This window comes from Rhea pennata, chromosome 8 (genome assembly GCF_028389875.1).
Source record: "Rhea pennata isolate bPtePen1 chromosome 8, bPtePen1.pri, whole genome shotgun sequence".
NCBI classification, from domain to species: Eukaryota; Metazoa; Chordata; class Aves; order Rheiformes; family Rheidae; genus Rhea; species Rhea pennata.
The window spans coordinates 19748870-19773175 of NC_084670.1; the positions used below are offsets into that span (position 1 = coordinate 19748870).

General features: G+C 38.2%; 1 protein-coding gene across 1 annotated transcript in view; it reads right to left on the reverse strand.

The window, feature by feature from the left end:
* ABCA4 (ATP binding cassette subfamily A member 4) overlaps window positions 1-24073 on the reverse strand; it is a 76931-nt gene extending 52858 nt beyond the window's left edge. Inside the window, exons 1-11 of the mRNA XM_062580957.1 lie at window positions 24008-24073; window positions 20650-20743; window positions 19466-19607; window positions 17772-17911; window positions 14868-14995; window positions 9809-10006; window positions 7682-7771; window positions 7061-7301; window positions 5431-5570; window positions 4417-4533; window positions 3857-4054 (exon numbers count right to left, since the gene is read on the reverse strand). Of these exons, the coding sequence (XP_062436941.1) occupies window positions 3857-4054; window positions 4417-4533; window positions 5431-5570; window positions 7061-7301; window positions 7682-7771; window positions 9809-10006; window positions 14868-14995; window positions 17772-17911; window positions 19466-19607; window positions 20650-20743; window positions 24008-24073 (1554 nt within the window). The remainder of the gene's footprint in view (window positions 1-3856; window positions 4055-4416; window positions 4534-5430; window positions 5571-7060; window positions 7302-7681; window positions 7772-9808; window positions 10007-14867; window positions 14996-17771; window positions 17912-19465; window positions 19608-20649; window positions 20744-24007) is intronic.
* Window positions 24074-24306: the final 233 nt, after the last annotated feature.

Genomic DNA, 24306 nt, shown 5'->3' on the forward strand with positions numbered 1-24306 from the left:
CAAATAACTGAACTGGAAGGGCTGAAATTGCAGCACCGACTAGGTCCTGGTATAAGGAACTACCTTCACAGTCTGTTTATAGGAGATGCAATTAACACAGCTATGAAATAATTTGGCCACAATAACTTTTTGTTACTCTTGTTGAATCAAAATACTGCCTTCCCCCTCCCCCAAGTTTTGGGACATTTTTTTTCATCCTAGGCAATCCCTGAGTGAATAGCAGGGAAATAAAGGATGACTGCTCTGCAAGTAAAGCACATTAGCCATGGAATTTGCTGAAAACATTTTGTTAAGTGCTGCGCTGGCAGATTACAGCATAAATTTGATTCTTGAAGTCTCTTAGTTGTTTAGGTATTTTAGTTTTAGTATATTATTTAATGTCAGTCAGATAGTCAATTGATCTTACTAATACTGTGTTCCTATTGAATTCTGCCGTATGATTAATCTGCTGGCTTAAGTTAACAAGCTCCAGTTGGCTCAGTAATTAAAAGGTGGTTTTAACCATCACAGCAAACTGTCTTCTTTCTTTGTCTCCACCATTATTGTCAAGTGTGCTATTATTAATTCATATATAAGACACTAAGTCATCAAAATATCTAATCCTTTCTAATTTACCCCATTTCCCTCCTTTTTAACAGGCATAAGACAAAGTTTGGAAATTCTACAAATGCTGTCATCAGTTACCTGGAAAGTTACAGTCTTATATTTTTATCTCTGGCTTCTTCACTCCAGAATTAGCAAGGCATTACCAGACAATAGATGTATTTAACCCCTAGATTGACTGAGAAAATATATAACTATCTCACTTCATAAAATACCAGGAGGTTAACTTGTTTGATCTTTAATGGGCAGAAATCTTTAAAGACTCCTTTGTTTATCCTTTCCCTCTGATAAATCATGCTTTTTTTTTTTTTTAATTTGAAGTGTGCTTGTTACACTTTCAATTTTATTATTCATTTCTACTGATGAGATTCTGATAGATCATCTCACAGCTTAATGAGATCTTTATGGAAATTATTTTTAACTGGCAGGAAAACAAAACGATACTTAAATTGACAACTATTATTTTGTAGTTTTGACTGACATAGCATCCTTCTGAGCGTTTTGCTTCAAACTTTTTGCAAACATTCATTCTCCTAATGGGCTTCATGAAATTAAGCTATATAGAATTTTATCTCAGAAAGGAAAATAAGGCAAGAAAACTTACTGGCTTGTAGGTTAGAAAAGAATTCAGATTAGACTGACAGCTCAGGTCATATTAATTTTCTCTTTTTTGGTTATGTTTATCTCTCATAGTTAGCGAGTTCTGAAACTGGTTTAGTTCTATCCACATTATCAGTGTTTCTGTAGTTTCAAGTCCTGTTGCGTTACTGTGTCTTCAAAACATCTAGATGTGTTATTTACAGTTTATTTGTGATGAGGTGGGCTGGAATTCAGTTTAAGGTACTTGTGTCCGCTGCAGGAGAATTCATATAATTCTCCACAGGAATTTGTGGGAATGGCACTGCATTTGTGGAATATTCACTGCAGAATGACAGCGCCTAGACTTCTCTGAGCAGCAGTGTAGGCTCTTACCCAGATGACTTGTCAAGGAAGCAGCAAGGACTAAAAACACAGAAAAGAAGCGCTTATGGGTGCTCTGTGTAAGTTAAAAGAAACCAAAGTCTGTACAAAACCCAGGCTAACACACCAGTGTTGCAATAATTCAGCCCTTTCAAAAGCAAAAAGAGATTTAAAAATGTAGTCTACTAGCCAAGAGTTAGAATTTCCCTAACATTAATTGTATTAAAAATAAATGCCGAAATCTCTCTATAGGCTTTCTTCAGTGAATTGCAACAGTTTGTCCCTTTGTAAATATCACTGTATCAAAATTCATTCTTCTTCCACTTTATTTCACATCTTGTCCCAATTATTATTTAGTAATGTAAAATGTCCCAATGAAGATGGGAAAACTAAAACTAATTTACTAAGAACAGGGCTGGAAGATAAAAACTGAAGTGAGTATTAAAAGGGGCTTTGGTAAACATCGCAAACAGTTTAGCTGTTGCACTGCCTGAAGCAATCAAAGGGGAGGAATACGAAACTCTTGGACTAGTGAGGAAAAGTAGCAACTGTATAATGTCTGGGATCCTCAACTGCAACACAGCTTACAGCACAGAAATCTGGAGTCTCTAAAGGCTGATGCTGGCAGCACATCTCCTCATTGTATACTGTGAGCTAGAAGTGTGTGTGTGTGTGTGTGTGTTGGGGGGCAGTTCCTAGAAAGGGACCTATTTGCTCCCTTTGTGCTTGGTGCAGTGTGACATTCTCAAATGCTAATAACTCTGTGTAAACATCAGACTTAAAAGAATAAGCTCATTACAAACAACTGCGGGGCAAGATCTGCTACTAGCAGGTATAGTTACTGCCCTGATATTGTGAATGTTGCAGCACTGACCTGCAGCAAGCAATATTGTTTCACTCAGTTTGAGTAAGAAATAATTCTGCTAACATGATGTAAAACAGCATCAAAGGACTTATTAGAGCTTTGTGCAAAAGCTTTATTATTCCCTCTTGTAGCAGCTTTAGGATGGCAAAAAAACACACAGTGCCTGCCACCTTGCAGGGAACAGATGGTCTTTTACACTGAACTGGACTGGAATCAGTAGAGTTGGACTTGGTCAGATACCCTACAGCTAGTAGCAACTTTCTGTGTAAGCTTGAGGCTCAACTTATTTAATTGTTAAATGATAATTAAATACTTACTTTTCTTTCAGAGATGTTGTAAAATATATTTAACCTCTGTAAAGTCTCTGACCTTCAATGGAAGATACTAAATGTAGAATCCACACATATTGTCAACAGTAATAGTTAACTCTCAGAGCCAATCTGCAACATAGCAGGGTCCACCAGCTCACTTCGGGCTCCTAAGTTTTCTTTTCTTTTTTTTTTTTTAAGTTGGCATTTCATTTATCTAACTCAGCCCCATCTGCAGGCCAGTTCCCAGCACATCTTTACCTGCAGTCAGAAAGGTACAGAATAAGAAGCAACTTCTGGCCTCATTTATACAGCCCCGGGAAGCAATGGTTGGCACTAGTTTGCTGTCTGAGTCTAGTGAATTCATCTTTAAGTTATATTGCTCATGCCAGAGCAGCCTCTTAATAAAAGTACCTTCCAAAATATTTTCCTAAATGTTGGATATTTTCAGTTCATCAATATGGGAGAGAGTAAAATACGGTAAATTGTATTGCTTCAGCATTTAGGAGTCACTGGGAGGGGAGAATCCTTTTTAGCTCTTTTTATTTCCATAATGAAACTGCATCTCACCTTCTGAGCTGTGGGGCTCTTAAACAGCCTGAGAGTGCCTTATTAAAGAAAACACATGGCCCCTAGAGATGGGGGAGAGGGGAGGTACACATTCCAGGAAGCAGGCACAGACACCTAGTTAGAAGTGGCTACAGAGCAAGTAGAAATTCTCTCACTGGTTTCCATAGACGTTTGATCAGGCTTCTTTCTTTGGGCTTCTCTCATTCTGCTCTTGTTGAAATTAGTAGCCTATCAGTAATTACTACCTATGAAAAAAAAACTTCTCCTTGACATTTGGCACTCATTTTCTGTCTCCAAAGTTTGTTCAGAGAGTCAGCCAAAATTCTGAATACAGCATTTGTGGATCTTCAAGTTTTTCATAATAATAATTATTCATGTTCTTATGCTATTTTAAAACATGTTTTTAAGACAGAGACGAGATTTGAAACAAATGAAGATGTCTTATGATTTTAACCTTGTCTGTTGCCACAGACCTCAAATACTGCCTACCCCACTGCAAGACATTCTCTAAGAGTTTGGTCTAAAACCAGCAGAGGGGGACTGGCCTTACCTCCAGATACTGACTGAGCAAACGTAAAGCTTGATCTGCAAAACTGAAGATGTTCCGCCAGTCGAAGTCTGCCATTCCCTTCTCCCGGCTCCCTGGGGACCCATTGTGGAGAAAGTTGATTATGTGTTCTGCAGTTAAGCCTTCAGCACCAAGTTGGCTGTTCAAGAAACCCCTCACTGTAGGGTGCTTCAGAGAGTCCTGGGGAAACACATCAGGCCAGCTTCACTACAGTGCTCCTCTTCATGTACCCATTTAGACAAAGAATTTCCAGTAACACTTTCTGAACTATGAATTAGTACAAAAGTATGCTAAGGAATGAATTCTGTAAACGGCAGTTACATAGTCAAAATGGAGGCGAGACTTGAAGAATGGATAAAAAGGAATTTATCCTTGATTGCATTTTTTTACTTATAAGCAAGAAGATAAATGTAATAAATGCCTAATCTAATAGAGAAGACTGTGGAAAAAATGATTTTTTCTCTAGAATGACCTGCTGTACAAACACTATTTGCAGGATCTAAGTGAAGAGCTAAGTGGCTCCCTGCTAAGCTATTACATACACGGATCATGTTCATTTGCAAGCTACTTTGAAAGAAGTGCCACAGCTGAGGTCCTACTTCTTCCCAGGCTTTGGTCAACAGTCTGAGGCGTTCAAGTTCCTCAAACGTGGAGTTTGCCTGATGAATAAGAAAACAGAAAAGAATATTTTAAATGCTGAAGAAATAAACCATGCAGAACTTACAATCTCAGCATCCAGTGATACTGAAAGCTGTAACTTGTAAGTGCTACAATTTTTACTTTCAGTATTTTATTAAATTTCTTAAATAACAGGAACAATGTTTCTCAAAAATGCATTTGTAGAATTCAACTGGAACATCACTTAGGATAAATTTCCGTTGCACGTGTAAAGGAAAAAACAGGGGCCTAGAGTAACCCCAGTTAACTAATTCCTTTAAATGCTCAACTTTTAGGTAGAATGATTTCCCTTAAATCCCCCTTCCCTCTCTCCCCCTGACTCTGGCTGGAGCCAGGGTTCCTAACCTGGTTGCTTCAGTTAGGTTCCTACACTTACAGTCACTATTATCCTGGTTTTTGGACACCTCAACCAACAATTTTTATTCTCAAAATCCAGCTAAGGTACAAAAGAACTGCAGCTCTCAATTTACACAGCGAAAGAAAATTTTTTCAGGCCGAGAAGTTTCCACAGAACCCCAAGCAATTCTTTGTTATCCCGTCTCTTTTTGAGCCTATTTTCCTCTGCACCAAACACATAATGGTCTTGAGATAGCAGACATATGATCACCTGTGCACCAATATCACCCCAGAGCCCTAATTTCACCAAGTGAAGGTGATGGGCCTCTGATGGCCAAAGCAAAGGCATTCTGAGAAGAAAATCTAGTTAGATTGAGGTAGCTGGCCCTTTGTTTTTCAAAAGAAGTCTCTTAGGAAGCAACTTGTTTTTTATGTATACATATACACACACACAAACACACATATAGAAACATATATATGTGTATATGGACACACACACACACTTATTTATTTATTTATTTATTTTCCCCAGAACTTCTTACATTTTTTAGGATTTGCCGTACAGCAGGTGAATCAGGAGCAAAGAGAATTTTTCCCATCAGCAGGGGCTTCACAACACTCCAGGCTATTTTGGTTAAAGGGTTTGATTCCAAGTTCTGGATCAATGCATTACAAAAGGGTGCTAAAGACAGATGAAAAGAGACAGTTTTATGTAACCCTATCTAAATTCTATCATACATAGCATCCTGCAGGGCTTTTCACTGGCAATACAGATGGTTTAAAGCATTCTGAATTTGAACAGGCTAAGCATATTTTGCAATGTAGAACTACAGATTTTGAATGAAATGGAAAAGAATATCAAGTATATTTTAGAATTGCAAAATAGACAGCTAGGAATATAGAAGAGGAAACAAATTTCACTGCTCAAAAGTTGCTATTATTTATAGGTATTTCAAATTGAGGGAAATGACAGAGCTCAGATCTCTCTAATCAGCTTTTAGCTCCAATTGCTTTTCTTCTGCTGACTTAACCTCTCTGCATTGTAGTTGATACTAATATGAAACTATTTTAAACCTATCAGTGGTTAATACCTACACAATATAAACTGTTCAACTGGAGATCCTGTAGGCTTGGAACTGAACCCTGGAAGAGTTCAGAACTGGATCCTATAATAATTTGTGTTAAACACTTTGTACATAAACATTTCCACCTTACTCATGTACTAGTAAGTAATATACCTGGACAGCATTCAATTATTTTGTTTCCTGGCAAGAAATTAAATACCGGGTCTTTAACAGGTCTTGTGAAAGTTCAAACATGAACAAAGCCAAGTATCAACAGGAGTGGGGAAGGGTAGGTGTCTCTCTATAGGCAAAAGGCTCACCTGTGCTTTTTAAGACAATCGTACCTATCATAGCAGAACAGACAGAGAAATCTAATATCAGCTATGATATAGCTGTTAGTACTGCAAAAACTGCTAGTGGTCTCAGTCTAAAAAAAACCTAAACAACAGACAGAAGGGGACATAACAAAGAGATAAAACAACAAATGGCAGAAAAGATTTTTAAAAAATCAGCTACTCTTTGCAATCTCTCCTAGTGCAATAGTAAGTAGTAAGGAAATTTCAGAAACAAAATTTAAATTTGATTAAAATTCAAATATTTTCACCTAAGATTTAATTAAACTGTAGAACTCATTGCTACAAGACACACATACTTTATGCAGTAAGAGAATAGCCATCATATATTAAGTATTATTTAAAAGGAGAGATTTAAAATATCCTGTGCTCCAGGCCATAAGGCAAACTGTTAAGACTTTAAATGACATTTGCCTGAGGAAAAGTAACTTCAGAATACTCCACTATAAAGTTTCCTGAACCTTCTTCAGAAGCATCTAGTTCTAACAGCAGCAGCAGATACTAGAAAATAAAACAGATTGTCTTAATTATGGTGATTTTATGCCCTCCTATTGAAAGTTAACATATTTTTCAGACCGTTCTCAGTTCTGGGGCTTCTCTGCTTCCAGGTATAATGATAAAGTAAAATAATTTCAGCAGTACCTGATTTCCCAAATCAACTGCTTTAAAATATTGTTATGTAAAAGCAATACTAGTATTCTAACATAACCCCCACCTGTCTACATACTTTGTGAGGGTTTGGTGAAAAAACTTACTAGTTGTATTATCATAAAGATAACTGGATTTCTTCTTTGTGGTGTCAATCCCCAGGAAAGCTTTGTAGTTATTATCTTCATACCAGTTGAAGGAAAGCACTCTGGATCCACCTCCTTCTGGGTAGCCACAGAAAAGATCAGACAGGGAGTTCAGCAAGTGGCCTAAGGATTCTGGCTCTCCATCTTGAACAAATGGTTGCAGAACCACCAAAAGATCCTGAATACTTGGCTTCCTGGCTAGCTGTAGTAAAACAAGACTTCTTTATTAATTGCAGTCACTTAAAGGAGAAAAGTATCTGGAGAGGTCTCAGTTACGCCTAGACTGGTAAAGTCTGGATGCAGTCAGAACCTGGTCCTTCTGTCTTCTCTGTCCTAGCCACAGGCATCATTTTCAGTTTTTATTCTCTCATGTCTTTCCTGAAAAGATCAATATGCTTTGTAACTATCAATGCCTATGTCCATTCTGCAGTGAGTTAAAGATGAGTTTATAATGAATCACCTCTTCCCAAACAAGTCTATTTTCTTTCTGATAAAGCAGGTAACTGGAATGTAAATGGAACAAAGGAAAAAGAACCATGCATTGCCCAGAAAACCTATGTCACCTATTATCAGACCACTTACCTCTTGCACTGCTCGGGCGAAATTAGATAGCACCCTCCCCCAGGACCTCAGATCAGCACCTGGTGAGTTTCTGTCCAACACAGTAGGAAGCTGTGAATACATCAGAAATATGAGCTTTGTCTAGCTTCTACGTGACAACAGCTACTACAGTAAGACAAAAAAATTCTGTAGCCTCCCTTCAGCTCCAGTACTTTGAACTATTTGGAAAACTGTCTTAAGTTCTGTAGAGCCACAAATCCATTGTCAGTGCATGGACTCACATCTGCTTGAGTAATTGTTCTTACCGATACAAGGCTGAAGCAGTAACAGGCCATTGAAAATACAACTTAGGATCTGTTTTGCTTACCTAAGCCTCTTACATCAAAGTTACAAAAGTGGAGAAGAAAAGTAGGAACTAGGATTTTCGAGGAGCCATTTCTCACAGAGGCTAATCTTCCAGCGAGATGTAGAGACTCTTGCTAACTTCTGAATTTAGCCAGGGCTGTTATTTGGAAACCTGTGCTTGTCATGGAGGCAAAATATCTGGTATTACTTTACACCTGTGAGACTTACTGATTTTGGAGACAGTTTGCTCCTCAAGCCCTACAGGAAATGACAGAAACAGTGGCTTCTCCAGGTTCCTGCAAACAGGCTGAATGGCCTTTTCCTCAGAAGCTAACACTTCAGTTATTGCTGGCTTTTTAGAAAACAGGTGTTACCAAGGTAGGCTGTCACATACTACTACGCTTCTGGCACTGCATCCCTGTCAGCTGTCTCAAGGATCACATTTGCAGTAAGGGTTAGCACTCTGAGGCTTTCTCAAGCATTTATTTCTTCTGCTATTACAACAATATATAAAGCTGGACTTTTAAATAGCCAAACTAAAATTTATGAGATCAGGCCATAAAAAGATTTGCCCAGAACTGCAGCTCTACTCCTTATTGATTCTCTGCCATTCCTTTCAGTCAGTAGGTAGTTAAGAAAGCAGAAGACAGCTGCACTGTGTATGTACCTGGAAGGGAATCAGAATGCAAGAGTGTATATATGTGTGTAGTAGCATTCAGTATGAATCAGTTCTAAATAGAAACGCTACTAGTAGAATTAATACTCGAATTAGCTCACCTTCTCTAAGAGAATGCCTAAGACAGGATCAACAGAAACCATGCACTCATTCCACATACATAGCAGAGCATATAGTCAGGAATGTACAAAAACTGTCAGCACAGAATGCAATGAAAGCTTTCCCCAAACTGCCTATTCAAATGCTATCATATTCACTGGAAGTAAATATGATGTCACAGAAAAAAGGAAGAACATGAAAACTGAAAAGTTTCTTTTAGCCAATAAAAGGTCCTGTTCTAGAACACCCAATCTACTGCCCACCCTAAAAGTGAGGTCTGCTCTGTAAAATTCTGACATGTGGTTGGTTATACTGTATAACCGTAGCCTGAGGACCATACAGTAGAGAGGGTCTGACAGTGTAAGAGTACAGAAAATTACCTGGCCTGGAATATCCAGATATTTCTAATGTAAAAGTTCAATTTTTAAAAAAGCCAATGAAGTTTGTCTGTATATATGGTTATGCATGTTTACATATCAAGTGCACATAGTCACACAGATTAAAGCAGCTGTGTTTCAACAACATTTCTGTATCTAGTGAAGAACTTATCTCCTACCAGAACTGCAAAAAGGTATTTAAAAAGCTTTATTTTCATACATTTACACTGTTTAAAGAACCTCAGTGTCTCAAATAAGGCTTAAACAAGCTACTTCGGTAACAGTAGCATTCCAGAAAGAGGCTTATTTGCTTCACTGCAGCTGAGCCAGCCAGACAGTAAAGGAAGTCTTGATTTTTCTGTGCCCACTTTGCTATTAAAACTGTGAGTTGCTTTAATTTCTAGCAAAGAGCAACAGAGATGGACATGTACATACAAAGGGTTTCAGTGTATGTTTGGCATTTCCAGGTGTGTATGTGCATAAACTTAAATTTAACATGTAAATTTAACCACTAAGCTTACATTTGCTGGGGCAAATAATCAAAACCAGCTTGGAACCTTGGTTGTGTATTACAAAGTAAATTCTTGATGGGGAATGAAATATCAGCAGGAAAATGACAACATAAGACAGGATGATTGTGTTAATACTTACCAGCTGAAATAGCTTAAAGAAATCAACATTTGCATACAAGGCATCTTCTACTCTCTGTAGGCTTTCCTGGGAGAGGGCACACAAGGCCCTGTGCACAGAAGGAAGGACTCTTCGACTGCTGAAGATAATAAAGCGTTCCAGAAGCATCTGACTGCAAGCAATATCCTTCAGAGTCAAGTTAGGGACACCATAGGCAAACTGCAACCAAAACCAATGTTTCATTTACTGTTGTGGAATATTCAGACTTCTTGAACAATTAGAAATTTATCAAAGCACACACCTTGATTTCAGTACCTGCTAATGTTTCATGAATGGCAAACAGATGTAGTCAGCTGAAACAGCAAACTCGTGAACTACCTTCACTTAATATTATGTAAGACACCCACCTTCAGACAGGTTCTTTGTCTTCTCATTCTTCCTTTCACCGTAAAGTTCTTGAGAGCCCTTTGCCCTTTCTTTCCATCATCTAAGCATACCTGATGCCATGCCACTCATCCTTATGGTTAAGGAGGGATAATTAGGGCTTACTTGAAAATGTTTCCCCAGGATCAACCAAATATGCCACACTGCTATCTTTCTGTTTAGTACAATTATGTCATTGCTGCCAGCTGACCAAAGAAAAAGGCCAGTTCCACTGATTCTCAAGCTTTATTTCACTATTTCAGTTATCCTTCCACCCCAATGTTTTCCCATAGCCACTAATCACTGTCGCTATGCACTGGCATACAGCCAGACTTTTAAAAGCCCTTTTACATTACACCACACCCAATCTACCAATTTAGATTTCTAATGTAAACACAGAACAGAAGAAAAGAATCATCTTTAGTGCTTAACCACTTGGAACAGATTGGTTTACAGTTAAACTAATGTAAACACAGAATAACTCCAGAGAAATCAGTAAATTTACTTGGAATCTATATTGTTGCAATGGAATATGCTTGGAAGTCCAAGATTCACTTCTACTTGCTTTCTAAAGGCCAGAATACATGGCCTTTAATAATAACAAAAAGTGGTGCTGGAAATCATAAGCTGATATTCCTATCCTCTGCTCACTTCCTTTAGTAATTCAAATTGTACGGAAAAAGTTCATAACAATATGAAAACTGAAAATGCCTACAGTGCGAGACTAACGAAACTCCAGAGAAACAAGAAATAAGCATGGATGCAGTATCTTTAGGCTAAATTAATTTTTAGAACTGCATAAAAAATTGGACAAAATCCCCATGGAATAAGACTTTCCACAGAAAAATCATCTACCAAGCATTCCACATCTCAGACATCTGAATCAAAACAAACACATCAAACCTACAGCAGATCAGACTTAGATGGATTTTTTATTTCCTCTTTAAGCAAATTAGCAAGGCTATTTAAGAGATTCCGAACATTATCAAAAATTTATACCTACAAATCTTCTACAATTAGCAGCTGAGACTTGTTTGGTGAGGCCTGTAAGGATAAATACTTAAAAATCTAAAATAATGAGATGAATTGCTCTGAAGACTGAATTCAGGCTTTGAGGAGTTACTCAGTAAGTTCTTCAGATGTCAGAAGCAATTAGCAAATCAGCAACTATAACTGTGAGGAGTCAGCATCCAGGATAGAGAAGGCAGGATAAGAGAGGTCTAACTCAGTATTGTATTTTGTCTGCTAAAACTGCCCTGAATTTTAGCTTACGGAGCTGCCCTTAAAAAAGTGCAATGTAACATGCCTGTAGTTTTGTCTATATATACATATATATAGACACACATACATAAATAAATAAGCACCTGAGTTACACACAGCTGGTATATTGAAATAGCAATGTGAGAGGGATGTGAATGTCTAGTAAAAGTACGCGACAGGTACGGTCTGTATCATCCCTACAGCTGTGCTCATATAAAGGCCTCTTTCGTTAGCATTAATTTACTGTGTTTGCACTAGAGAGTCTAAGTACAAGTAATAAATACTTAAGAGAGTTCTAAAGTCTAACAGAAATTTTAAAAAGTCACATCTGAAATTAAGCACACAACACTAATTAAAATTAATTAACCCCAGTCAATTTTCTCATCCCTTTACACCATTGCTTGTCTTTGAGAATACAAGCAGTCCTGCTTATTCTTCGTGACGATGTGCAGTCCAAATTATTGCTCCAGTCAGCACAGAAAGCAAAGGTTTTACTTTTGCAAGGGTCTATCCTGCCCTAAGTAGATGCAGCACAGTATGTACCTGAGGCCATTCAGTAGCAGTGATAATATAGTTAATAGATTATCAATTTTCAAATATTAAAATGTGACAAATCAGTGTAGTGTGGCCTCAGATAGTGCTTTTCCACTGCACAATTTCAACTGCAGCAGAATCTGCCATTGCCAGTATAACTGAGAAAGTGAGACTTATTCTACATCAAAGTCAAAACTCACATTAAGAACGATGCAGTGACAGGGCACGTACACTGCACTTTTAACATAAGTAGGACAGTGAGAGGCAGAATCAAGTAGAGGAAATGTAACTGGCAGATAAACTGGCTTACAAAAAACCCCCCAAATCCCAAACTGTCCCAGACCAGAACATTTAAGTTGGATTGAACTGGCCTGACGTAAATAAAAGAATTTGCTTAATTGTTCACTCACTACTGTCCTGAGAATTTATGTGAGAAAGAAGCAGCATTTGTAATTGTATGTGATCCTTACCCTCCGGTGAAGATTGCATTGAAACTGAGCTGTGCAGGAAGGCAGCCTGGGAACTTTGTTTTGACTTGTGAAGTGAGGAAACCATGACATTAACATCACTGACAATGAATAAACACAGAGAACCTAAAGGTTATTTACAAACCATAGCTGCATTTCAAGAATGTCCATGAACAGATGGGATTAGAAAAACATCAAACCTCCGCCCTTCCAATTTTTCCGGTAGGGTGGGCTGTTGCCAATCTTTCCTGAATTTTTTATTGTGTTTTAGCATCAGCCTCTTATCCTTATCTTAGAATGACTCAAAAAAGCAGCTCCTTAGAGGAAAAGCTTTATTTATTTATTTATTTTAAACAACATGTCACCTTTTGGCCAAAGCAGGCAAGATGAAGTCCAAATTATTTTTTCAGCTAGTTGCCTGTTTGATCAGGTTTAGCTTTCAGTTGTGTCATTTCCTGCACTCCCAGGCTGCTCAGAGCCAGAACTGCAGCCAGCTTTGGCAACGGTCAGGCTCTTGCAAACAAGTTGCTTTTAGGTTGACCAACTCTATTCTATCAGAGCTGGGGAGAGAGGGTGTACAGCAATACGCAAGTGAACAGAGGGTAAAGCAACTGGAAGAACTAAAAATGAAGTATCATAGTTAAGGCTCAAGAAAAACTCATATTTGGTTCTAGTCATGGCTCTGCTATTTCTAGCTCAATCAACCATAAGCAAGTTACTTGGGTTGGACTCATCAATAATGCTTAAGAGTATAAAGTTTATCTCCTGTAGGAGAGCAAATGCCTGGTTGCTATTGAAAATAATTCTCTTACGGTTTTTGGAAAACTATGGGATTGGTTTTTCTGCTTCATTTGCTCTTGGAGGAAGTATTCATAACTCTTTTCTCATAGCTGTAGATCAGATGCTGTGAGATGATCTTGTACCCCTGTGATTAGTGCTAACAATAAAGTTTCAGAATAGGACAGCAAAAATGGTATTTAACACCAGGTCTCCTCCAGCTTTTTCCTCTAACTGGTGCTCAAATTTCTTTAATTTCTAGCATTAAAAGAGCTACACCTCTCCCTACATCAGCCCAGAAAATACAGCAGTGGGACACCATGTTCCAGCAGGTCTCAGTCATACTTTCAGAGATGGTGTTGAAAAAACTTCAGTCCTGCATACACTGGCAACCACAGGGTTTTCAACACTAGATGAAAGGAGGCCACTGGGGATCTAATACAGACTACCACAGTCAGCAATACACACTTTTCCCAGAGCAGTAGATCAGTGAAGATGAAAAAGGTTGGAAGAAAAAGGGGAAATGAAGTCCAATAGGATATCTATATGTACTTCTTGTCATGAACAGCAAGAAGACAAATTTTCACCATCTCAGCTGATATGGAGGTGTGAAAATAAGTGGGATATATCAGCTTAGTCTGGCTGTGGTAGTATCTTGTGGCATTGCTTCATGACAAAGTGAGAAGAGGGGAGGACTTTCCTAGCACTAGCCAGAAATACAGCAGATAAGTAACCTGGCTCCTAGTCACACTAGCTGGAACATCTGGTGTCCAAAAAAAACTGCATACAAGTTCATTGATCCTGTCTCCTTTTGACCACCTGCAGTTTCAGTATTTGGGTTTTATGTGCTGGTAAAAAAGAGAAATCCTGTTTTTCCAGCTCATTTATTCCCTTTCTTCCACCCACATATTAATGCAGTGTAGAAAGAAATTGTTCCAGAATTCCGATTCAACAACTTTCATTCATGAACACAGCATTTCTTGCAGAGCTCCCAGCTGCCAGGACATGCAGAGGTAAAGACAACCTGGACTTTATTAAACACATTTTCCTGCTAAGCTGCTTCAGGAGTGATCTGATCTGCAGTTTTCAACTGTGATTTTTCTTGAGCGGATCTATTATTCAACAGGAAAGAAAACAGGTCTGCTTTTCTACTCCTACATATTTATGTGAGAAAATCTCACAAAGCCACTGTGTTACTCTGCTGACATTGGGGTAGAGAATTTAAATATTTCAGCCCTGAGTTCTCTGCTGCTATTCACCAGGGTTGCTGACTTGAAATGGTGCACAGCTGCCTTATGTTTCTATGCCAAGTCTTTTATAACGGGGACAGACTCATTGCTTGGCAGCATCATTTTTGATGTTTGTTTATTTTTTTGGGGGGTTAAAAGACAGCATTGAAGCAAATACCTCTTAAATGCATCTTCAATACGTTTTTTTGTTGATTTTCTTTGAAAGACAAAACAAACATCTCTTCCAAAGAATGCAGAAGGAACTGGTGCAAACAGTTTATAAGTTAACAGAAATTCCAGGCAGTGCTCTCAGTGAGGTTACTCTGCATACACAACTCAAGCAATTACATTCTACAGATAATAGCTTGGTAGCTTTTACACTCTACCCACCTGTTCAGGACGCACTTGAGCATTAATAAGCTGGAAAACAACACCATCTGGAAGGTGAGCATCTTCTAGCAAGAAGGAAGTGAGAGTCTCTCCATCTTTCAAAATATCTAGAATTCGTATCCCTCTTCCTAGATGCAGAAAGGAATGCAGAGATCAGTGAGACAAAGTGAGTTAAAGAACATCACAAACCCTGGCTTAAACCTGAAAAAGCTATATGCTTGGCTCAGATGCTTAATAGAGACAATGGCATCCAAAATGATTTTTGAAATTCAAAATGATTTTAATCCTTTACTGGGGAGTGGTTATCAAAAAGTGTTGAACATTCCTCTATTCTACACATCTGACCTCTCAAAGATGTTTCAGAGTAGGATTCCAGAAATGGATGGATTGAAAGCATCACTTGTTGCATTTGAAAGGCTCTGCCTTTTCTGAAAGTACCATTTTATATTAAATATTCAGCTTCAAGTGTACTACTGTTGTTAGCATCCCAATGGAGGCTCCATTCTGCTGGGTATTGCATAAATAATCCTTTACTTTTACACTAATTTATCATTTGCTGTCAATAATTTTTAACTATTTAGCCTGGTTACATAATTTTGCAGAAAAGGCATTTGAAAACCTTTCACAAGCAAAACTTTGTATTTTCCTCAGAGAAGTATTGATAGTTTATAGTTTAATAGTTATATTATCCATTATTAAACTAAAAACAGTCAATCCCACTACTAAGGGAGGGGTATCCACTGTTAAGCTAAACACATGAAAAGGGCAAATTTCCCTAATCCCACCCATCATAAGCAACATCCAAAATATTGCTGTTCTTAAAGTTCATGATGCTTTAAAAAAACAGAACAAAAAATACCCCTTCTTCTGTTATAAATCAGTATCAGTGAGGATTCTGCCTCAGTATGGTCCAAGTGAAAACTTGGAAAGCGGATGTGGTTCATGTCTGTTGAATACTACAGCCTTTACTAAGGGCTCACGTAGCGCCACCACAAACAGGTTAAGAATGCTTGAAAAGACCTAGCACTTCCCATCTTAGGAAAAGGAATTTGAAATTGATAGAAGCAGCAGACATCACATTGCCAGGGGGAATACAGCTTTGGACATCACCATGTAAGCATGCACAAACTTGTTGCTGAACATCTCCATTTGTTTAAGCTCAGTAGTTAGTTTGACAACTAACTTTTACAATTTCATCTGCATTAAGCATCAGGAGCTTAGCAGGACTTCTTCAGCAACTGCTTCTCCATGTATTTGTTCAAACACTAAACACTGAAAACAAGCAGGGACTCGTCTCTTTCCCATATTCTTATTTTTTCACAGCACACAGGCAGTGTGGAGGAGAAAGCAGACTACAGGAATACATCTTAGAAAACATGGTGATACAGGGATGAGAGTGGGAAGAGGAGGAATGAGGACTCAAGAAATGGATCCGTTCGAAGAAACCAGGAGATCAGATGACCTTGTGACACACGTTAATTTTTCATTGCTCAACATTGCAGCTATAGTAAGTTCTGTTAAGATTCTAACAGGCAGTTATAGTAAGTTATATACAGAACTTCTGCAGTCAGCTTTGCAGTAACTCTTTCTATATGAAAAAAGGTGGCAATTCACTAATGGTGTCACTTCATCACTGACTTTATAAAAATCTGTTTTATGAAACAGGAGATTCCTATATCTACTTTAAAATAAATTGTATTTTAAAACCAGATTCTAAATCCATATTAAAATTATATAGGAGTTGGGAGGAATATATTTTATTTTCTGACTGCTGAAGTTGATATAGGATGCAAAGGCAAGTTCCAAAACCATGGAGTATGTTTTTTTGATTTTTTTTTTAAAAAAAAACTAACTGCAGCAAACTCATGATATTTTTCTCATTTTTGAAGAGAGGTTTGGTTTCTATAGCTGCTTCCAAAACACAGCTCAGATTATACTTGTGTTCTTGTTATTTGCATTTTGGAGCATTTTGATCTTCCCACTGTTATTTATAATTAGATAGTCCCCTTCTTGACTTCTAGTTAGAAATCTCCAAAGAGATAATGAGCATACATATCAGAGGGTTTATGCATATCTTCTTACTAAAAATGTATAGAGGGTCACAATATTTGATTTTAACAAGAATATTATAAATTCATATGGCAAAGGACTTGAGGATGGGACAGATCAGTTCTCAAAGTCATTCTATTCTTGTGTCATTAGTTCTGGAAGTATCTTTTCAGATTTTTACTGCAACATTTTTAAAGCCCAAATATTAATTTTAAGATTTATTACCCTTTTGCTACTTTTCCCCACATTTTGAGTGTGGCAGGTTGTTTTAAGTGAAAATTGATGGAGTCGTAATTTGCAATCCTGTTTGTTTACGAAAAGAGTGCAATGTCTCCTCTCTCTAAACAAAGGAATAATCAAAACCACAAGAAAGTGTTTCTTTCCTCACAGTTTCAAATCTGTTTCAGTTAACACTTGAAACAAAAGTCTCTTTAAGCTCTCCTCTGGGCTATGGTCCTAACATTTATTCAAGTACCTTCCTAGCTTAAATTCTTCTGCATCTTCCACTGATGCTTTCTTTCTGCTTTACCTCTACTATAATTAAGGAAATCTCCCCATCCACATGTCTTATTTTGGGTGGTGAGATATCCATGTTTTTGTGTTTTGAGTGTTGCCTATTGTTATTTAAAGTAACTGGTTGTATAAAGGAGCTGAATGCCTTTTGCTGTCTCTGTGAAAGGTGTTTTTTATACTACTGATTACAACGAGCTTTAATTCACCTTCTAGCAGTAAATAGAGTGACAGCCAGATGCAAAATACACTTGTAACTGCTGTTAGTCTCTACAATATAACAACTAGTCAGCTCTTAGAAGGAAAAAAATTCACTAGTTCAAAGGATATAGAAAAAGTAATTACCTGCAATTCTTTCAGGATTAGTTCTCATTGTTTCCATAAACTGAGTCATAATGATCAGTTCTTCCCAGATTCTACCAAGGCCATGGATTTCAGGGGCTTTCAGTAAGAGCTCCTGAGCATCTTGATATACTCTTGCAAGGCTGAAAGGAGAAATAAGGAACAAATAATAATTTAAGAATGACTCAGAAAAACTTTTCCTATAAAAAAAATTTATTGTATTTCTGTGTGCCAGAGATGATGATAAAAATCAGTTATTTTGTCCTCAGTCTTGAAATATCAAAGCTCAGCTTTATGGTGACCACAGAGTAGCTTCAGTTGGTATGGGATTGAGTTAGGTTTGGGGGAAAACACAGAAGGTATAAGAGGGCTTCAAGTGGGGCAGAAGGCTGGTTTCTCATAACCTTTACTCTCTCGTTAGCCATGTTGACCTTCTGGGGAGGCGGGACCTTTCCCCAAGACTACCTTCACCTCACAGCTATGGTGCAAAAGTGCTCTGGTTCTGGCTCAGCTTCAGCAGATGAATGAGGCATTCAGGGCACAAGCAATACTGCTCAGCTGGATACGTGACACGGAAGGACCCCAATAAAGAATTCATCTCTATCTCTCCCAGCTCAAATCTCTCCAGTGCTGCAGTGGCTTGCAGGTGCTTTCAAAAACATGTTGTTTGACAGTGGTGTGAAACCAGTTGTGCCTAATTTTGCCATTGGCAACTGTTTACAACTTAAGCTGGCTATGGATTAGACGATGCAGTTCAAGCAAGGGTGTAGCCAGGTCCTATATTTTTAAGCAAGTATAAAGAAAGTTCTTACTAGCAGCAGTAGAGGCCAAACTTACAGGAATTCAAATGGCACAGGTTCTTTTTCCTTTTGCAGTAAAACTGAGATTGAAGTTGAACATATACCTGTCTTGAAGCACTACATTTCTTTAAGGGTGTTACGTTTTTCCATACGTGGAATGGTAACTCTCAGAATGAATGACTTATTTTAGCTTACAGGAAACAGCAAACAGGAAGGAATAAATTCTTTCAGAAAACACAATGTATTTGCTTCCTCTGTAATGCACTGAATTTACTCTGACTCACAAAAGGACAGTCATGTTTGTAATGAGCAACCTGGAAAAGCTACAGCATATAGAAAATAAAGCCCCTCAGCGCTATTGTGTGACTGACCCCACAAGAAATGCAACTGTTTTAAATCGCGTTCACTAGGAAAAAGACGTGAAATGCCAAGTTAACTCCAAGCTACTAACTTTCATATGGCTGTAGGTTTCAGGGCCTTGACATCGTTGGCTCATAAATTTTTATCTTTGCATACTCCAAAGTGGAGTATTTGCAAAGGGGAATTGAAGTATTTTTATATCTATTTTAATAAAATTTTGCAATTGGCCTCTCTTTACTGTAAAGGTCCTTGTCTAATGCACTGTCTTTCACGAGTTTCATGTAACAAACAATGCACTAAAGCTCTCCCACAGTTCTTTTTCACTTCTCCCTTTTCATTCATACCACAGAACAACTCTCTAAAATATTCCTCAGCATACCAAAGCACCATTCTGAGCAGGCTGAGGATATGCTGTCCCTTCTCCCCACATCATTCATGTCCAAGCAATACTTGGCAGGTACCAAGGGCAGGCTGTCAGCAGTTGCCCAATGGGCCTGCATTACTCCAACCCAGTCTCTCACACAGAGCTCTGCTTACATAGAATTGTTGTAGTTGGACACAACACCAGGACCTTCTCCATGGGTAGGGCTGCGGAAACAAGGGTTGTTCATGTTACAGAAGATGCCCTGTAACCATGGCAGTGTTCCTGCAGATGGCATCGCCTTATTTGGGAAGTGACCTAGAGTATGAAAAACAAAATATGAAGAATTAGGTGCCTTTACTAATGCACCCAGTGTGAACCCAAACAGTGTTAGGGGCCAGCTCACAGTACAAATAATGCCGTGATAACCATAAAGGTCTCTTTCTTATTAAGCAAAACAGTTGAATAATTTGTGTAAGATTTTCATGAGTAATCAATACTGTACTATTTCTCCTCCTATTGAAATTAATGGTAAAACAGCTATACATGGCAACAGAAATAGACTGCTGAATGCTTTCAAAATTTACTAAAATAGTTTGAGGTAATACATACTCACAAATGAGGTAGCTAATAAGCAAACCTGGTATCTCTAGAATCAAGCAATTTTTGTGGTCTATATATTGAACATGCTGAATTCTGGCCTGATTTGCAGAAGTATAGAGCATCTGAGCTCTCTGGCACAAGAGCTCAGCAGTAACATGTAAAAAAAGGGGGGGGGGGATTGGAGTTACTTGCAAAGCATCAGTATTCATGGCTTCTCAGTACAACTGTAGCTTGAGGTCTTCGGTTTGCATGCCCCCAAAATAGTCAGTGGTTACTACTAACTAAGAAAAGAAGCCTACTGTATAAAGTTCATATTTGCTCCACTAAGGGCCACATACTGGAAAATTATTAACTTTCCACACATCAAAACATTTGAAAGTCACTGATCTAAGCAATATGGCTATTTCAAATACAATAAATACTAACCTACTCTTTTTTTTCCCCAGTAAGTAGCATGGCAGTACTTTCTTACTTTCTCAGTAGCAGAACTATATAAATTACAACTTGACAGAATCTTGAAACCTCATCTAAATCCATCCATGGAGTACCTTGAAGGAAAATCTGAGCTTTCTCTTTTTCTCCCCCTCCCTTTTTATGTCATTTTCATCATATGTCTGTAAATGACTAAACTACCTGCAGCAAAGGCTATCCTTCTGCCACTGAGGAACAATACCTGGCAAACAGGGGCCAGTATCTCTGTCTGAGACCTTATAGGCATTATCTAGCACAGGTATTGAAATGTCTCAAATGTTCTTACATTCGTGTTGACGATACAGTGGATTAGCTTTCCTCAGCCAGACAAGAGCAAGAAATAATGACAGAGGCCATACAAGCTCCACAAGAAAACGAAGCTGGAAAAAAAAAGGAAAAATTCATTCAAAATAAATTTTACATATAAACCATACATAATCATTAGGGGCATAAAGGGTTGAGACCCTTTTCTACAGTAACAATGTCTTGTACAGTACATGCCTGAGGATACTCTTCTTCCATCATGTTGAAAGAAAACCCAGAAACAGCAAGGATTTCATCAGATCCCTGCCAAGTATCACCATTATCTTGGTGGCTTCTCTACTTCAACTAAAGAAACAGTTAGGGATCCTGAATGAGGTAAAAAGGGGAGGCAAGTAGTGCTAAAGCCATAATAGACCAAACAAAATAAATAGCAGCTGTACAGAGTGGGCCACTGAGTAACAATACTGGAAAAAAAAATGGATGCAAAAGAGAAAAAAGATTGTTTTACCTATACTTTAGCAATCCTGGGCTTGTTAATAGGTTGTCAGTGCAGTCTGCTTATCCAAAGGTAACTACAATGGGCCTTAGCATAAGCCTAAATTCTTTAATCTTTATTTAATGCCTCTTTTTGTCAACATACACTTCAACATTATCAATTTTCTAATAAAGGTAGACATGTATATATTAAGGCCAAATATCTTGTTCTGTAACACATAAGACCTCATCTAAGGTTCCATTAATCCCCTTATCTTTCAATATACTTAGAACAGCCATCAGCTGCTAGCCATAACAGAGAAGCATTGCCTTACTCACAGAGCAACATCCTGCCTGGTTTTCAGTCTGCTTCCTCCACTCCTCCTGTGTTACTGTTTGTTTTATTGTTTCTGTGTTTTGGCAGAGGTTTGAAATTACAACCCTTTGATCCTGTGACACGAGGTTTGGGCTCTGAGGACCAGCTGCTTTTTTTTTTTTTTTTTTTTTTTAATATTAGCCACATGGCATTTCTTTCCTTTCTCTCTCTCCCTCTTTCCTTCTCCCTCTCTCTCTCTCTCTCTCTCTCCCTCTCTCTCTCTCTGCAGGAGCCAGGACAGACTCTCCACAGATCCTGCACGGTAGCATATGCACAGGAAAGCCCGCCCTCTATCCCTGCATCCTCTTCTTTGCTCCTACCTTCCCTAACAGGCACCAAATATATCATAGAATCATAGAATGGTAAAGTTGGAAGGGACCTCTGGAGATCATCTAGTCCTGCCCTCAGCGTAGCCCATACATGGATTCAGTCCGCGACCTTGGCATTAGCAGCACCACGCTCTAACCAACTAACAGTATGTACTGCAGTGGAGCCAGATACAAGATGGGTCACATTTTTTTTGGTTTGATTTTTTCCCCTTTCCAGACTGAGTGTTGCAGTGTGAAAGATATTCACAGAATAATTAAGAACAGGTTTTTGGAACTGTCCTGTTTTTTCCACTGAAATTTTGTCTACCAGCTTTAATAAGGCACAGCTTGCTTACGGCCAAAGCATAGTAAGCTTTTCACCAGGCAAACATTTTCTATTTCACACATTTTGTATCTCCACTTTATTTTTCAAATGGGGGGTGTGTGTGTGGCGAGAGGGTGGTGGAGCGCACTACTGGGAAGTTCTGCACGCCCGATGCTTTTAAAGCCAGACAAAATCTTGCCAGCACCAAAGGGAAGAGATGACTGAACTGTTAGGCTAAGAAAACTACCACAGCACAGCTCCTCTCCTTGAAAACTGTTGTGCACAGCTGAGGATACAGCATTACAAACCCTTCTTGGGAGCTGGTCTGGCCACCAGGTCTGATTAACACCCAGTGTCACCCATTTAGTAAGATATTTGGGACAGACTTTACATGCTAATGAAGTCAGAGAGCTAAAAACCAGAGACACCTCTTGGTTACTGTCTCAGCTGGGTTAACCTGGGTTCTTGCTTAGATTTTGGCTCTTATGCCATTCCCAGCCACATTAATAAATCCTCAGACTTGAATTTAGTGTTCCTTTCAGTCTGAGCAAATTAGCTTGGATGGGACTGATGGCTAAAGAACAAGGGAATTTTTTATTCAAACTGATAAACAATGTATTGTGTGATGAGGACAGATCATGTGCTGTTAGCCCTGATACCTTCCTGAAATAGTTTCTTTTCCTGATGACACACAGGAATCTCAGAATTCACTAGAAAGTATCAGAGGAGCCCGTCAGTCCACAGAGATAAACCCCCAGAACTCCTACCAACCCAGAATTGTAATATTCAGATGGATCCATTAATGGACTGAGTTCTGCAATATGATAATTTAAATATGCAAGCTTAAATTGGCTGTGTGAGCTGCTAACTCTGTAATGAAGACTTTCCCCTTTCGAATTAGACTAAATGGTGAACTTGGGTAGAGAGTGGGTATGCCTTAATTTATGGTACTGCATAATGGTTATCTTTAAAAAGGGGCTAAATTTCCAAAATCACATTTTATAGGTGCTTTTGACCCTATGGATTTTTGTTTGAGCTACCTTCCTTCTCTGGAAATGTTCTGCAGACAGAGAGACTTAGTTCAAAGAAAAAAAAAAACTACTGACTCAGCTTTAAAATTTCATTAGTTTGTTTTACTCTTCAGCCAGAGCAGAGAACATACTTCTCTGCTACACAGTAAATCACCCTGCTTACAAGCTAGGAACAGTCATCACAAAGATCCCCTCAAAGTTTTTTCTTTTTATTTTTTAGTGGGTTTTTTTTTTTTTTTTTTTTTTTTAGTTTCGTGGCTGGGGGGAGGTGGGAGGAAAAAGGAAATTCCTGAAACCCAAGCAGGCACTTTGGGTCAAATATCTGAGTAGATTTGCTTCAGTTAAATAGCATTTCATACATGGAAAATACTGATGGCTTATATAAATATTCACTTATACAAATATAGACTTTATTTACGATGTCATTCAATTGTATTTAAAATAAAAGTTTCATGTAAGCTTTAGGGCTCCTATGTGGATTAACATCTAAAGGCAATTGAGCATTCTAGAGTGAATCTAAGATTCAGAATCAGATTTCCCTTAGTTGAGTGGTACCTACATTTTATGACAGAGAATCTTTTTACGTGAACATACCAAAACATTATTACCCATAACTGTCTTCCTGGTATACCATACTATTTGCCAAGAAAACCCCACACAAACCAAAAGCCAAAAACATTCTATATTCAGTCTGTAAGGAGTAGCTTTACGAACCTCACTGGAGTATATCCCAGGTGAAAGGCCTGTACAAGAACACATTTGATTCTTTGAGGAATCTGAGATTTTTGTATGCTGATAAACGTACTGGTCACTTCATTAGGTGGACTGTATAGTCTAAAGCTGACACCCAAAGAGTATGATATTACCTTTTGCCTCTTCCGGATAACCCAGTTCTTCCACAGCAGAAGTCTGACTTGCCTGAAGAAGCTCATCTTCTGTATCAAAAGTACTGGTTAGCCTTTTGCGAACAATATATTGTTATTTCTCAGTGACAACTTAAACAGACTTCAGAGCAAAGTAACAGTGTTTAGTTTTTGTTCTTTTTGCAAGATTGCTTTTATCATACAGATCAGTTCCTTTCATTGTCTGCACCATTTAATTTTGCATTTCATACATTATCATACATGAAAAATTGTGGGTTTCCTTTGTTTGGAGGCTGTTTCCT